At 39.6% G+C, this 17,354-nt stretch overlaps 1 protein-coding gene across 3 annotated transcripts in view; it reads right to left on the bottom strand.

Annotated features, from left to right (window-relative positions):
- LOC101630357 (aspartyl/asparaginyl beta-hydroxylase) overlaps nt 1-17,354 on the bottom strand; it is a 195,362-nt gene that overhangs the window by 75,701 nt on the left and 102,307 nt on the right. For all 3 annotated transcript variants that reach the window (XM_012722985.1, XM_012722984.1, XM_012722986.1), the window contains one exon: nt 2,261-2,346. In XM_012722985.1, the coding sequence (XP_012578439.1) occupies nt 2,261-2,346 (86 nt within the window). The remainder of the gene's footprint in view (nt 1-2,260; nt 2,347-17,354) is intronic.

The following is a 17,354-nucleotide window of genomic DNA, read 5'->3' as shown; positions in this document are numbered from 1 at the left end:
GGGGCAGGCGGGAATCGAACTCATGCGGAAGCGGCTCTTTAGTTTCTTAGTGCAGTGCTTTAACCCGCTGCGCCACCAGGGAGGGCCCCATTGGTATTATTTTTTAAAAATAGGTGATTGACATATGATATGATCTATACATTTTTGGAAAGAAAAAAAAATTCAAAAATATGAACTACTTCCAAGGAGCAGCGCACTTGAAGCTGGATGTGCACTGAGGCCAGACTCCTCTAACCTGCCCAGCAAGGCCTTCACTCTGCTGCCAGGCTGGCAGCCACAGTATATTTGAATATACCAGGTATAAAACAACCTTTAAAGACTTAGCTGTACTGATCATAACACAGCTCCCTATTGTTTCAAAAGCCACAATTGCTTATGTGGCCACTTTTTTCTCCTGCTAAAGATTTAGGGTACCCTGTAAGGAACACCATTTTGTAGCTCTCTGACATTTATCTTGTAGAGAAACAAAATTTCATAATAATATATCAGAAATACCAAAATTTTTTTTCTATAATAACAGAGGACCCAAAGAAGTCAGTCTGATTCCTGTGTTGATTTTTAACATTTAAACCATCACTACTCCAGATCAGCAGGAACCCCAGAACTCCAAGGGCACCAGTGGGCCAGCATTTTTACAGCCCTCTGACCTAACAACCCCTTGATAACTGAGCCCTTCTTTGCCAGTCATTGTAGTTACAGAAAACTCCCGCACTAAGGCAGCTAACGGGCTCAATTGTTATTTACCCTAATGGTCACCCACTGCACTTCTTCACATGTGACACTTGTGACACAGACAGTGAGGAATGACAAACAAGGTGACCGAAAAGGGCCTGTTTCATTTTTTAAAATGAAGTGAAAACCTATCACATACCAGAGATCACTTCATTTTATAAAGTTAAAGAAGGCTGACTCAGAAATCATCCCATGTGGCTAAATTCAGAGGCAGTGAACACTGACTTTGCTGTAGTAGCCTGCGAAATACTATTTTTTTTTTTTTTAATTGACTAGTGAAGAGGAGGGTAAGCCGACCTTGGATTTGGAACTTTACCCACTGCTAGTGACAGGACCTTCCTGTCTGTTGTTAATTTCAAATAAATGACTGCAAAGAACATACTTATCCCACTGTTGCTATTGCTACTGGGCCTTATAGTCCATTTTACCTTTTTTACACTCAATGTTTACATATTTTAAAAAAATGCGTAGGAAAACTAATTACACAAATACATTACACAAATAATAACTTCAAATACAGAATAGAAAAAGAGAAATCTCCATTAATAAAAGCAGATGATTAAATGAAGATGTCATTAAATACATTACAATAAATATTTTTGGATTCAATTATTAGATGATCAGACCAAATTAAGACAAGTACCTTTAACTTATAGGGTTAATTATTTGTTTGCAAAAACTGTGTCATATTTACAAACAAATGCAAATATTTCAATTTAACTGGTGACAAAGCAAAACAAGGGCCCTCCCTTGTGACGCAACAGATTAAAACACAGCACTATGAAGCTATCCACAGCTACTGCGTCATAAGTTGATCCCCGGCCAGGGCGCTGACCCATATGGCGCAGCAGACCTCTCCTGACCATCTCCTGACCTGCTCCCCTCAGCAGTGTACTTGGTCAGTCTGCCTGTTCTGTTCCCCACTCCGTCTCTAGTGAATCCTCTCACCACCCCAGCACCTCTGGCCTATACCCCAGTCTGTATGCATAAATAAATAAATCTTAAAATAAAAAATTAAAAAGTCACTCTGGTAATGTCCATGAAGTTAACCCCAAGTGAGAAGAATAAAAAACCCGAGGAGTCAAGCAACCTCTTTTATTTTCTTTCTTTGAGCTAGTATAAAATGAAAACCTCTAGTTATATGGCACTTGACAATGTCGACAGTTTTTTAAACTCTCATTTGCTTTTTATAAAAACCCAACTAGAAAGTAGGAGGTCTATTATTCTTATTTTTTAAAATACAAAAACAGAGTCTCAGTCACATGACCTGCCCAAAGCCAAAGGCCCAGAATTGACGTAAGTGGGTTGGTTCCCTGTTGGCTGGCCTGCAGGGATATTTTATTCTGTTTGACCATTATAGCTGAATTCTTTTCACAGAAAATGCTGATGTGCCTGGGGGAAAATCCACTCTATTCAAAGGTTGTTTCTCTTACATTTCTTTTTTAACAAATGAAGAGTAATGTTTGGATTCATTCAACAACTAACCCATTTTGTACACTTCTCTGAAAAACAAAAACACCAAACTTACCCTTTTACGGAGTTTTTCTGCAGCATCAAGTTCAGCTTTAATAGTCTTGTCAAATTTATTTAGCAACTTAGGCTTCTTTTTCTTAACTGAAAGAAAAAAAAGGAGGGTTTATTTACTTTTTCGTCAAAAAATAGTTATTAAGGATAGTGATTTAAAATGGGCACGTTAGTGTCGATCCCAAACCTGTAGCTGTGAGAGCAGGTTCCTGGCTCACCCTCCACAACCTGAGCCTCCCACTTGCCCATATGACAAAGTCTGTAACTATAACAGGGTGGTCTCCAGGAAAAGGGGGTTTCCAGTGTCGCTGCTCCACCTAAAGAAAAGTGGAGCTGAATAGGGTGGAGGAAAGGTTGGCAAAGAGAAAGGAAGGAAGGAGAGGAGGGAGGGAGGGAGAGGGGGTACATGGAGCAAGAGACATGAAGAAGCTGCATTTGTTTCTTGGCCTTCGGATTGTACCAGGGATTTCGAGGACATGGAAGGTGACATTTGAGACAGCGATGTGGGTGAGAGACCTGTGGGGAGGCTGACAATGGCAGCTTTTATCTTGATTTTTCTCTTTTCCTTCCCGACTCGCCTGGCTTTTTTTGCACATTTTTCTCTGGTTCCCCACCAGAAGGTGTCTCAGATTTGTAGCAAGCTACTGGGCATCAGTCCTGCTTTGGGTCAACAGTGTTTGGCTGGGCGTTTATCCCTCAGGGGATGGGTAACCGAGGGTGCTTTGAATGAAAATATTTTATCTATTCTTTCCCTTCTCTTTATTATCTACGAATTATGTTAAAATTTCTTTCCAATAAAGGTCTTATGCACTGGAGTATATTTTGTCTTCATGTGGCAGATGACTGAACATAGAATGGACAGATTTGTGGGTTCCCGGGTGCCCTTACCCCTTCCCTATAACATAACTGCCAAGTCACAGTTATCCATGATTTTATTTTTCATGGTTTTAGTAACCCATGCTAAAATACAATCCAAAAATATTATGGACAAGAAGATATTTTGAGAGAGAGAACATTCACATAACTTTAATTGTAGTGTATTTTTATGATTGTCTATTAATATTATTATTATTAATCACTTACTAGTGCTAATATATAAATAAAGCCTTATTATAGGTATGTATGTACGGGGGTGGGGGAGGAAGTAAATATATAAGGAAAATACAGGGTTTGGTGTCCTGTCTGGTTTCAGGAAACTACTGAGGGTCTTGGAACTTGTCCTTGTGGGTAAGGAGGACTGCTGTACTGGTATCTGGAAAACTCAGGACAGTGACCTAGTTTCTGGAAAGAAACCTGGTAGACAGGATTTCTAAATTCTTACGATAAACTCTTGGTTAAGCCACAAACAGTATTTAAAAATAACTTTCGAATGTATGCTATGTTTCTGATTAGATAAAGATAATAAAACAAAATTACTCTCAAGGGAATGGAATAAAACAGGATTTTTCAGCCTGACATGAAGGTCTTTCCATGGCATCATGGACCTAGCCACTTCCGCTCTACTCCACACTCCCAGTGAAGTGCCATCTTTCCCAGGGAAGCTGCACACTACTTCTCATGTGAATTCTCTAAATAAAATAGCCTATTTCTATTTTTCGGACAGTTGAAAATACACCCGTTCTTCAACAACTACCTCAAAACCATACTCCTTATAGTGTCTCCAGACACCTCTCACACAAGCGCTCAGTTCCCCGCCTCCTCTGGCTCCCTCTTGCTGTCTTCCCCCTGCGGCCCACAACACTCTGCAGAATATTTCCCTCTTGTGCTCTTTCCCATATGCCTCTCATTACAATCCCACGGACACTCAGTCCCTTTCCAAACTTCAAGTTCCTACAGTAGCACCTCTCAGATTAAACTGAATGCATTCATGCTTACCGGGCATGAAGTGTGTGTGGGTGTGTGGGCGTGTGGACCGCACGGGAGGGGGTGTCCTGCACACCTGGCAACGTGTATAGTGGATGGATATGCAGTGCTCTCTGGAAGCCTAAAATCAATAGGAGAGTGTGGATGCAGCTCTGACAGCTAAGTCAGAAGTTCCAGTAGAGAAGGGAACTAATGGTGGGGCAGGGAAGGTAGAAGAAATGAGGACAATCAGAAGAGCACTTCCACAGTGTTCTGACATTAAACCTACTAATTCATTGCCTCTGTTCTATCTCGTCACCCAGGAGGAGGGCTCCTCTGAAGTGAGCTTGTCCACCACACTTGCTGTCTGCCTTCCACATTCCTCAAATCCATCTACATTTAATCATGTTGCAGTGACTGGCAGCTTAAAGCAAACAATCCTGATAAATAAGACAAACCTCAGCCTGCCTACCTTCCTGTATTAGTCATTTCTCCTTCCCATTTTCTTGAGCTCCTGCTCAACTCACCGAGCTCTGGCTTCCTCACTTAACCACAGAAGTGAACAAAGACTTCTAGAAGGAAGAAATGCTCAGAGGTTAGGAGTCGGGTGACAGGGCCTAAGACCCAGCTGTCCACCCCAGTTCTGTGATCTAAGCTGGTTCTAGGTTTATCTTACTCTAATTTAGCTAATCAATAAAATGGAGGGAACATTTTTTTTTGTCTTTTCAATTTCTTTTTTTATTTTCATTTAAGAAAAATAATATAATAGCTTATTTTCACATCATTTTGTGCTTTTTCCCATCTCAGCTGTAATCCCTGTGAGCTTTCCATCACCAAATCACCCATGTGCCATCACCATAGTCCAGTGCACATCCCCCTCCCATTTTTGGTCCCATCCCCCACTCGACCCCCATAAAATGTCTCTGGTATATAGTTGTTCAGTATTATTATTATTATTATTTTCTCCCCTGGTCCTTTATACTCCTGCTATGAGTGAAACCATCTGGTATCTTTCCTTTTCTTTCTGGCTTATTTCACTCAACACGATCCCTTCCAGGTTGGAGGGGGCATTTTTTAGAACTGTTGGTATTATACAGCACAACATCTGGTACCTAGTAAGAGCTCCAGAGCTCTTACATAGTGGAGAGCTCTTACTTCTGACCATCTCTGCAAGTCCTTTTGATCCTTTTCCTGCCATCTGATTTTACCTCCCACCTTCCTGAAATGACCCCTTTCCACACTTTTGTGTTTCCTTTCTCATAGTTATCCCCCTTATTCTCAGGGCTCCTCTTTTTCCTCTCTGGAGCCTATTTGACCTTGCCTTCTGGGATTAGTCCTTTAGCCCCACCAAAAGGGATTTAACACTTTCATTTCCCAACAGCTATAAATCCAAAAGAATTTTCTCCTTCTTTATAAATATAACAGAGATAGTTCAAGCTTACTCGATCAGAGATGGAGTTTATTATTCCTCACAAAACTGTTCATTTTCCTATTTCCCCTATTTTAGGGAATGGAGCCATATTTATCTAGTTTTCCAAATCACAAACCTGGTTAGAAAAGGCCAGTAAAACTGGGCAAAGAAGGAACTTGTAGAATTGGCCAAATATTGAACAAACTCACTACTGTATTTGTTATTCAGGGACTCCATGACCATGTTGTATAAATATTCTCTCAACCTCACACCCACTGGGATTTGATGTCACAGGTGGGCCACTGAATTTCCAGAAGGAACTAGTACTAGCAATTTTCTACTATGGTTTCTAAAAGGAGGGAAGTTTCCTGAAGGTCCATGGCCACTAGCCACTTCCCACAGGGGAGGTGGTGTGACGTGGCTCCTGAATTTGGGAAAAGGCACAAGCAGAGTAGCTCAGTCCTGTCACTTCCTCCTCGAGGCAAAGGCTGAGCTGATCATGTGTCTCTCAGGGAGAGGCTCTCATGTGGGAAAACTAGGCTGTTCTGCTCTACTTGGCAAAGCGGGTGGGTATGTCTAATTGTGGGGTTCAACACTAGGAAACTTATTATTCATGTTCTTCTAAGTCCCATCCTTAATTCAGTTCTCATCAGAAGAAGGCTGATGAGAACTTTGATCATCCTTCATCTCAGTCCTTGTGAATTTTTTAGATCACTATTCTTTTATTTGTTCCAACTTTCTCCTCTCTCCTCCCAGAACCCTCAGACCTTCTCTTGTTGAAAAATACAAATGTCTAAAGCAGAGACTGAGAAAATGGTTGATAACAGGCATTTTTCAACTGCAAATCATTATGTGTTAGATACATATGGAAAATGATTGACACTTAACTGAGATGCAAGTCGATAGCGGTGGGAGTTAGCACTGACTTAAGCATCTCAATTGCTCACTTTGGTTTCATAGAAGAGTCTATGAGCAGAATGAAAGAAGAGAAAGCAAAACAGTACAGTCTGGTGGGCCCATGAGTAGATGGCTTCCTAGCTAGCTTTGTCAGCTTGTTGTAATATCTCTCCTGGGATATAAAGTTAATATGAGATGAATTTATAAGGAAAAAAAAATTATTGGCAATTTAAGATATCCAAAACAGTGGATAGTAAGATAATGCATTTGTTAAACAGCAATACTATAAATAACTTAGTGTCAAAATATTTCAATATAATAAAAAAAAGACAGTATTTAAAAACCTCATAGTATCAGTTAGAAGAAATCACTAGGTCTCATTTTTTCATATACACTAATATTTATACACTAATAGTTCCCACTATGGCTCATCTTTTTGAAATTCCAGTTTTGTCCTAACATGATTACTTTTATTTTTAAATATATAAAAAGCCTAAGGCAATTTTCCCCAACTGTGAAAAACACACACACAGATGTCTTCCTTCTTTCTCTAAGGAGGCACATGCTCTCGTGAGAAGAATATTGGGTTTTGGCTACAGCTAGTGAAGGGACGTGGTGAACAATCTTCAGGCTTTTTTGGGCCTCTGTCTCCCTATGCACAGCGACTGGCTCGGGCTGGTCTCCTGTGGTCTCTGCAGTTGGAAATCCTGTGCTTTTAATTTTCACTTGACTTCAATCATTTTAATAATCTTTCAAAGTAGATAAAAAAGGTACTAGAATTTTCCTGATTTTTGAAATGGGTACTGTCTACACTCTACTAAATGTTTTATAGAAATCACCGTCCCTTTTCCAAAATCATAAAAAAGGACAAAAAAGACCAGCTGCATTTCAAATCTTGAGTCTCTTGCTATGCCATGCCATGGTGGAGACATTACAAGCAAATAAAATGGGAAAGAAAATGAAAGGATAATTAAAAGCATAAAATCCATTTATAGTGTATATTTGGATTACATAAAAATTAATGTCCACTCCCTTTTATCTCCATTTAAACTACAAGAATTTTTTTTATTATGTAAAGGGGGAAGAAGTTGACCATAATAAATGCAGACATAGAATTTTATGTTATTCTATGTCATAGACCATTTCTAGTGAAGAGAATAATAAAACTAGCAATGTCGATTATAAGAGAGATAGAAAAGCAACCATTTTTAACAGTCTCTCTGCTTCCAGTCTGCTCCCACATTCTAGACTGCCCTGCAGATCTTTCTGAAACAATGCATCCGTGTCTCCCCACTATTTAACATACACCCTGGCATTCTCAGGACATACAAAATAAAAACTTACTTGCAGTGCATCCTGGAATCCTGTCCATAGTTACCTACACACATCCATAGAGACTAAAATGCATATTCACTGAAGAATTGCTGACAACAGCTAAGAAGTAGGAAAACCCAAATATCCATCCACTAGTGACTAGAGAGCCAATGTATGGTGTAGCAGAATGGAATACTATGCAGCAATATATAAACACTCAACATCTGACTTACCAAAGAAGTTATGAGAGATGAGTCAAATGATTTTCACTAAAGTCTCTTTTTATAGGTGTAACAGTGACAAACATTTGGGCAAAGAAATATACTTTTAAAAATAAAAAGTAAACCTGATTTTGAGCATATCTCACTCTCCCCTTGCTCCTCCCAAACCTATATGGAGGTAATTCAAACTCAACCATGCATAAGACTTCTTCCTGTACAAAAAAAGAGAAAATAATGTTCTTCTAGCCCTAACTAGGCTCTTGACACCTATATATTTTTCTTATGTAAGATCCCAAGTACCCTCTCTGTTCCTGACTGTCCCTGTCTTACATTCACTCTACCCTGCAAGCATGTAACTTTTATGTCTTTTTAAAAATGTGAACTACTCTCCATTGACCCAAAAGCACTGTTGTTCTTCAGTGTGTGAGTCTGTACACAGTGGAAAGATCAACCTTGTCCGCCAGTTCTGCATTCTTGCAAGTATTTGCTAGACTGTCACCGTGTTTCAAGGATTGTACTAGGTGCTACAAAGTCAACAGAACCTTCTGCAAGGAGGTTATGGTCTTGGGGAAATTTGGGAGAACGTTGTAAATGGCTAATTAACCTGCAGTGCAATGAGGATAACTATATGGGTGAACTAGGAGCGGCAGTAATTATATGGAGGTGGGAAGGAATGCTTCTGGGGGAAACTGAGAGCTTGCTGTATTCAGATAGAGGCAGCATTCTGGACAGAGAATGGTAATTACTTTGCAACTCAATCAAAATTTGGGGCCTGCACTTTTATCTTTAGTTATCTTCCTTGTAAGCAAAAGGCTAAAACTTTCTTCCTGCTTAGATGTGAGGGCTCAGTGTAGTTCAGGTGAATATGATGGGAACCTGGATTTCTCAGAATTTCAGAAAGCTGAAGGCTGAGATGTTGCTCAGGATCCCTGGACACTGACTTGTTTTCTCCTCACATCAGTGGATATGTGCCTTACTAGTGGTGAATTTGCTTCAAGAGCCAGGAGAAGTTATATTCATCACAAGAAAAGCATATTGAAGGAGTATGTAAGCTTAGGACATACAAGTATCTATACAGGACACAATATATAGCAAGAATTGGACCTTGGAAAACTGCAAGAGTGGACAGGTGACTCCCTCGAGGGATTCTGGATGCCCTTGTGGAGGGTCATCCCATCTGCTCCTGCCCAGGGCTGCCATTCTGTTTTTAACACAATTGTATATGGTGAAGGGTCATACTTTAAGTTTACTCTGAGAGTGTGAGGTAGAAACAGGGAATGAAAATTTCTATATCTCACCTGAAATGCTGTTTATTCAAGAGAAAAAACAACAACAACATATGTTAACACACATACATATCTCAAGATGTTCACAGCTGTCTTTCCTTGAACCAGATTTGCTGCTTTTCCACAAAATGACCCCTACTATCCATTTTCATATCATGTTCACTAACTGTAAAGCATGATCTTCCTGCAGTCTCTCATATGTGACATGCACTTTAACACTTCTGGGACTCATGGTATCTTGGTGGGGGGAAGAGTGTTTGGAAAATCCTTCCCTCTATTTCTACTAAAGAATACTCTTACAACTTTCAAGATCCAACCTACATGCCGTTTCCTCTATCAAGTCAACAAAGATATTTCCAAGCCAAAAAAGCTGACATTTCTCTTCTGTGCTCATGTTACATTTTGTTTCTAGAAATAGCAGACTCAGGCTTTGCTAAGTTGGCTGCATGTACTGTATGTACTCATCCCCCTACCCACTTACAGGATTATTATGTCTATGAGAAACAAACTGTGTTTTACTCATAACTTATTTCCAGCATTGAACACATGGGTCACCCTATGAAAAGCCCTCAACAAATCCTTTTGAACATATGCACACATGAAAGAATAAACGAATGAAGGCATTCTAGTAGGCACTGGGCAATGTCAATTTGTAACTTAGGCATATCAGCTGTGTAAAAAAGAAAGAAAAAAAACCCAGAAAATTATAAGCAACCAAGATAGAGAATGAAATAAGATTAGTTTGCTTTATAAAGAAGATTTAATCGTAAAGTGTCAATGGGCAACAGAGAAACCAAAGGAGAAACATTAGAAAATTAAACAAGGTATATGACAAGACATATACCACTGCAGATTTTCTAGAGATTAATATTTATCTTATGTGTCTTATTGTATTTATGCTTTTCAGTAGCTTAGCAATTTATAACATAAATAGCAGAGTACTAGATTCAACCAACCGGAAACTCTAGGTCTGCAAGGTTCAGCTAATTTAGAACATAAAACCTTTACAAAGAAGCTTGTTTTATGTTCTGAGTCACTGCTTCATGCCTTAACAAATTATTTGTCGATAATAATAGTTGACATTTATTGAGCATGTACTCCGTGAGACGTGTGACTCACCACGCTGTGAAAACCATAAATGCAGGAGCCAAGACTGGCGCTCGGGGTTGTTTGGACTGCAGGTGCCAATATCTGAGCTTTTGGGCATTTTGAGGTATGTCTGGCATCTGGTTCAAAAGGTAAGAAACTGGGTGTTGCTAAGGGTTTTAGGAATGAAGACAGAGTAGAGTTAGATTTAGCTTGTAGAATTAGGTTGTGCACAGAAAGTAAATGTTCACATTACTTGTCTCAAAGGATGAAAGCAGTTAAATAACCATAGCAAGTTCCCTTCATTGTGTGTCTCAAAATGCATCACCCAGAGACACCTTAGCTTAGTTGGAAGATCCCAAGACACAGCGTGTGGGAACAAGGATGTAACCCCCACCTACCAAACCTAAAATGGCATGTAGGAATTAAGCATGATTTCCACCTATAATACTCTATCTTCACTCATTTACTCTTTAAATGTCTATCACACCTTAATAGTAAATATTTGAGCTTTTTTTTTTTTAAATATTTGAGTAATTTTTTTTAAGATATAAGATTTTCTGTACAGTCAAACATTTCCATGGTGGAGATTTTTAAGCAACTAATAATTTTGCTACAAAATACCTGACACTCAGTTTATAATTCCTGAGTCAACATTAGACAAATGAGGCTCCACTATACTTCCCTAGCTTCCCAAACCCTACAGAGTTTTCCAAGACAGGCCATTCAAATTATGAGAGTCTGCTCTTTGTTACAGGTATCCATAGATGAAGTCTGATGAAAAATAATCTAAAAACCAAAATGTTTAACCAAAGGAAAAGAGCAAAATAAAATACTGAAAACAAAGTGCTTTACATCTGAGATACAGCCCGAAGCTGAAATGGTGTGATCTCTTATTACATCATCATCCAAGGTAACCCAAGTTAACCCGAGCAGACCTAGTACCTATTTTAATTTTCTGATACTAGAACTGGCAGTTATTTTTGCTTTTCTTTTTAAAATCAACGCTAGATTTCAATAGTAACAAATTTCTGAATTTGTCAGGCAGTGAAATAAACCTCAACATTAAAGAAAGTGACAAAAAAAGAACACAAAACAACAGGCCAAAGCATTCACACTTCAAGCTCTGAGAACTAGGATTTTTGATGAAGTTTTTTCTGCTGGGCGGGAAGAAGCAAGCCTGTAACTACCCGGGTTCTTCCAGGGCTCAGGAGGGGGACGTGGGTAGGAGTCCTCAATTCTCTTCTCTTTCATTTAAAAGTGAGAATTGTGCAGGGTATTCTATTGTGATGGGCCACAGTGGGGTTAGAAATAAATCTCTACTATTATATATAGAGAGAATCGTGTTATTTGGTGTTGAGAGACCCAATCAGCAGACAACTGTGGAAGTGCTACTAGCAGGAGTCTTTGTGTTAACACTGAGAAAGGAAAATTAATGTGTTTGATCCAAAAAGAACCCCTTTTGAGGCTACTCCTTCTAATGTTATAGACCCTCACAGGGACACATTACCGGGAGAAGAGGGAAAGTGGGACAACTCTGGGGAGATTTTCTTACCTACCAGCCGTTACTGCAGATTGGGGGGGTGAGGGAGGGGAAGAGTGGTGTGAGCCCCTTCCCTTCTTTTGCCTCCTACAGCTGAGAAATAATGGACTTCTGTTCTCCTCAGAATTAAATATCAACTACATACCAGCAGGAGCTCAATATTCAAAGGCTCAAACCAAAGCGTTAACATAAATATTTTTCAGCCGAGAGACACTAACTAATACGACACAGTAAACATTATATAAAGGGCAATTGTTTTCATCTGGCCCCTCTATTGAAATAATGGAAGATTCAGTTGGGAGCATTCGATGGCACCAGCAAGTATTCCAGTTTATTAAATGTAGTTGGCTGTCTCCCCGTAGGGTTATTTTAATAAATTATACATCACTTCCCTTCTAGAGTAATAATCCTTTAACAGATGTGACCCCATATGTTAAATTAGAAATTTCACTGACGCTAAATGATGTGTTTTCTATACATAACAGAAACCCCTTCAGTGCCAAGGCGGCCCACAGGCTTAGCAACAGCTGCTTCAGACACTGTGAATGTCATCTCCATGTGCAGTTCCATGAGAGAAAAGCCACCTCTCCCAATTTTATTTTAAATGAAATTCTAACAGTCTTGGTCTTCTGGTTCCTAGACCTTAACTTACTATAAATTAAGAGGGAATGAGGGTACACAGAACAGCAAGAAGTAAAGGCTGAGAAAATGGAAGGAATACAGGAAAAAAACACCTTGTCAAAAAGTGAATCCTGGGCCCTACCTGGTGGCACAACGCAGCACTGCAAACTCGCCATAGCTGCTTCAGTGGGAATTTGATACCCCGCCCCGGAGGTGACCCACATGTCTGGCAGACCTCTCTTGAGCCACACGCTGCGCCCTTCAGCAGTGTACTTTGTCAGTCGGCCTGTTCTGCGCCCCACTCTGTCTCTGGTGAATCCTCTCACCGCCCCTGCATCTCTGGCCTATACCCCAGCTCTGTATGCATAAATAAATCTTTGAAGAAAAAAAAAGTGAATCCTGCTCAAAAAGTGTTGTGATATGGATCGCAAATTCTGAAGAGGTGGACAGCAGTTTTATGTACTTAACCAGTCTCAAAAGGTACCACTGTCTAATACAAAAGCTAGTTTTCATTAAAAGGGATATTACAGGCTTCAATCACCAAGGGAAGCTAAAGTATGTGCAGTGGACAATTTCTAGAAAAGATGTCAAAATTTTTTTAGAAAAGTATCTACTAAATATTGTTAATTTTGTTTCAACGGTGCTTAAAGATAAGTAATCTTTAAATGTTTCTATGAAATACTGACTTTCCAGTAGTGTCAAATAAAACAACAACTCCCATGTCTGGCTGTATATCAGTATTATTATGGATACTTGAAAGAAGACAGACATTCCCAATTACCATCAGATAAAAATCCTGGAGGGTGGGTGGCACTAGGTGATGGGGAAGGAAGGGGTGGGGAAGGCAGAACGCGAAGCTATACTAAAACAAAAGAGCTAGTGTTAATTTAGCTCTGCAACATCTGACTTACCTAAAGATGACTAGATATGATTTGAAAGAATAATTCAGGCATAGTCTATTGTTATTTTATAACTGCTCAAATAGCAACAGCATCAATGTATTTGATAAATGTTGTCATCATTGAAGCTGATCATTTTTTCATTATTTTAATTCTGAGGTTACATTTTTTTACTCTTCCACATGTGTACATGTCCTATTCTCTCTCCACCAAGCCACCTGTGTCATACCCCATCTATCCCCTTTCCCCTCACCCTTCTCCCTTTCCTCTTCCCTGTTCCTCTAAGAACTGGAAAAATTCTTTCATTAAGCCCAGGAAATGTCCCCCACATTTTGTCCATATTTATATTCCACAAATGGGTGAAACTGTTTGATATCTCTTTCACTTACTAATATATTTCACTTAACACAATCACCTTGAAGTTCATCATTTTGTACCATTATTTCATCATTTTTAATAGCTGTGTAGTAACCCATTGAGTATATATCCCACAATCTCGTCATCCATTCATCTGTCAATAGCTACTTTGATTGGTTCCATGGCAATGTGGCCAGTGCTGCTATGTACACAGATGTACTTAAGTCTTTTCACATTCGTTTTCAAATTTGGAGTTCAAATACCTAGAAGATGTACTGCTGGATCATATGGAATTTCCATTTTTATTTTAAGAAATCTCCATACCGTTTTCCATTGAGGCTGTCTCAACTTGCATTTCCACCAATAGTGGATGGGTGTTTCTTGTTCTTTTTTTTTCTTATAAGATTTATTTATTTATGCGCATAAGAACTGGGGTATAGCTCAGAGGTGCAGGGGGTGGAAGCGGGTAAGAGATTCACCAGAATCAGAATCAGAGAGGCAGATCTACTGAAACATACTGCTGAGGGAGCAGGGGACAAGAGAGGAGAGGTCTGCTGTGCCATGTGGGTCACCTCCCTGGACAAGGGTCAAACTCGTGCTATAACAGCTGTGGATAACTTCACATCACTATGCTCTAACCTACTGCACCAGCAGTAGGTTTTCTGCACATCCTTACCAGCTGTCTACTCCAAATAGTGTCCAAAGTGTCCAGTAGTCGAAAGCAAAAGCTGTTTGTGCAAGATAGTGTTCTCCCTCTGATAAGAGCCTGGAACTGGTACCACACAAGTAAGGGATGGACCAGGATCCATGTAAACTGTGGCAGCTGGGGTAGTCACAGGTGCTGTGGAGGCTACACACCAGCATAGCAGCAGTCAGACAGCCTGGATGGTCAGTTCCAGGTATTGTAGTGGACAGCTCTTCAGAGGTGCCAGGCATATGCCATAGGTATTCCCAATGAAAGCAGCTGAAGGAAGGGAAAACCTGTGAGAGTTTCTCCTGTAGCCAAAATCTCTTTCTTAAGCTTCTTCCAAGCTGAATCAAGCCTCGCTCTCCAGCTGACTCAAGCCTCTTTGACGCTACAGCTTATATACCTCTCTAGGAAACCTACTTTTCAAAGCTGATTGGTCCAAACCAGCTGTTTCCAAGGCTCGATTGATGCCAGAGGTATCTTGGACTTGGTCTATTTTCAAAACCAGCTCAGGGATCAAAACTGAAAGTCTGGGTGTGTACCCAGTTTTCCCTTCACTGTCATCAATCTAAAACTATAATACTTACAGAAAAAAAAAATCGTAACAGAACATATCTTTGTGATCTTGAGTAGACAAAATTCTCTTAAGCATGTCCTTTATGGAAAAGCATTTAGAAAAAGAACAAATGGGAATTAGTTAAAATGAAAATACTTTCAAAACTTACTATTAAGAAAATAAAAAAGATAAGCTAGAGGCCAGAACAAAGTATTTGCAACTCATATCCATCAATTTGCTTTGTATGGCTTCAGTTGTCTATGATCAACCATGGTCCAAAAATATTATATACAATAAGATCCTTAGAGAGAAAAGTTTAGGCAATATTTCATGAGGATTTATAACAGCTAATACACAAAATGAATAGAATATTAACATGCTAGAAATTGAGTGTGTTGTCCCTTCTCCCCTCCCACACATATAACCATCAAACTCCTGTGTTGAAGTTCTAATCCCTAGGGCCCTCCCTGGTGGTGCAAGGGGTTAAAGTGCTGACTATGGAACTATCATCAGCCACTGCAGCATGAGTTTGATACCTGGCCAAGGAACTGGCCCACATGGCACAGCAGACCTCTCCTGTCTCGCCTGCTGCTCCTCTCAGCAATATATTTCAGTATATCTGCCTATTCTGCTTCCTATTCTGTCTCTGGTGAATCTTCTTCCCTTTCTCTCCCCCTCTACTCTACCCCACACCCATGGCCTGAATTCCAGCTCTTCTACATAAAATTAAATAAATCTTAAAAAAAAAATTCTAACCCCCAAGGTAATAGTGTAACTCAGTAGGAGATGATTAGGTCATGAGGGAAGAGACCTCATGAATATGATTCATGCTTTATAAAAAGAATGAAGAGAGGACCCGCCCTGGTGGCACAGCAGGTTAAAGCACAGCAATAAGAAGCTAAAGCCACTTCAGCATGAGTTCAATCCCCGCCCTGGAAGTGACCCACATGGTGCGGCAGACCTCTCCTGACCAGGCTGCTGCTCCCCTCAGCAGTGTATTTCGTCAGTTCACCTGTTCTGCTCCCCACTCTGTCTCTGGTGAATCCTCTCACCACCACTGCACCGCTGGCCTGTACCCAGCTCTGTGTGCAAAAATAAATAAATCTTTAAAAAAAAAAAAAAAAGAATGCAGAGGTCCCTAGTCCCTTCACCCTGTAAGGACAAAGCAAGAAGGTGCCATCTATGAACCAGATTCCCAACACATAAGCTCTCTGATGCTGGGTTCTGTAGCCTCCACATCTGTGGAAAACACACTTCCACTAGGCCCTCCAGTTATGGTATTCTTGTTCTAGCAGATTAAAGGGACTAGACAAGACTCTATCCTCTAATAAGTTAGACATTACAAAGTAAAAATAAAGTACGCTTATGACTATAATAAAAGGTTGAAAATTATGAGGCAAAATAAGAATAACAAAACACTTTGGGGACACAAAGAAACAAGACATTACTTCTGATTGAATAATATGTAAGTATTAAGGAGAAATATGGTGGGTCCTGAAACAGAGATCTAATCTGGGATGAGGTAGAGACAGGGAAAACTTCAAAATACAGGGAAGTGTGGAAATAGAAATATGAGAGAGGCAAGTTCCAAGAAAAGACTGGTGTGATTTCATAGGGTTTTGGGTTGAGAACAGTGAGTCTGGCTACAAAGCTGCCACATTATGGCATTCTTTGAGCAATTTTGACTTTGTTCTATGGTAGCATGGAATTACTGCTGGTTTTAAGGAGGGGCCCCAAACAACTTATGTCTGGGTAGGTTCTTGTCATGAGTACACACAAGTAGAAAGGCAGAGCAGGAAGTGATTTCCTTCAGAGGGGAAGATGTCTCAGTGCTGAGGACACGAAGTCCACAGAAGAGTGAATTCCTGCCACCTTGAAAATAAAATGCTTAGAGAGAATTCAATTTGAAAATATCAGGGACAAAGTAAGCTACAATTTCACACCAGGAAAATTTACATTCAGAAAAATCTAGTTTCATTTGCATAACAATACACATATTATTTCAGAAAAATCTATTTTCATTTGCATAACAATACATATATTATTTCATTACATTTAGAGATTATGATTTTTTAACCTAATGCATTACAAAAGAAGGTAGTAACATTTAAAAACATCACAGATGATTGTCAGTCCAAAAGAGATGATATATGTTCTGATTATTTTTATGAATAATGCGCAGTTTATTTTTATGCAATGGCACACCACATGTTTTGGTTTTTAACAGATGGCAAATTCTTTTTACCAGCGTTTAAAACTTGCACACTGGGAATGAAAACTATTTATATAGTAAACACTTTAGCTGATCCTATCCTTGGATAAGTTTAATTAAAGAATGAGATTCCAATAGCACAATCAAGCAGACTCAGGGGAGGAA

This window comes from Condylura cristata, unplaced genomic scaffold (assembly GCF_000260355.1).
Source record: "Condylura cristata isolate star-nosed mole 26May11 unplaced genomic scaffold, ConCri1.0 scaffold00009, whole genome shotgun sequence".
Classification (NCBI taxonomy): Eukaryota; Metazoa; Chordata; class Mammalia; order Eulipotyphla; family Talpidae; genus Condylura; species Condylura cristata.
The sequence above is the reverse complement of the archived record's forward strand: the minus strand, read 5'-3'. Positions and strand labels throughout refer to the sequence as shown.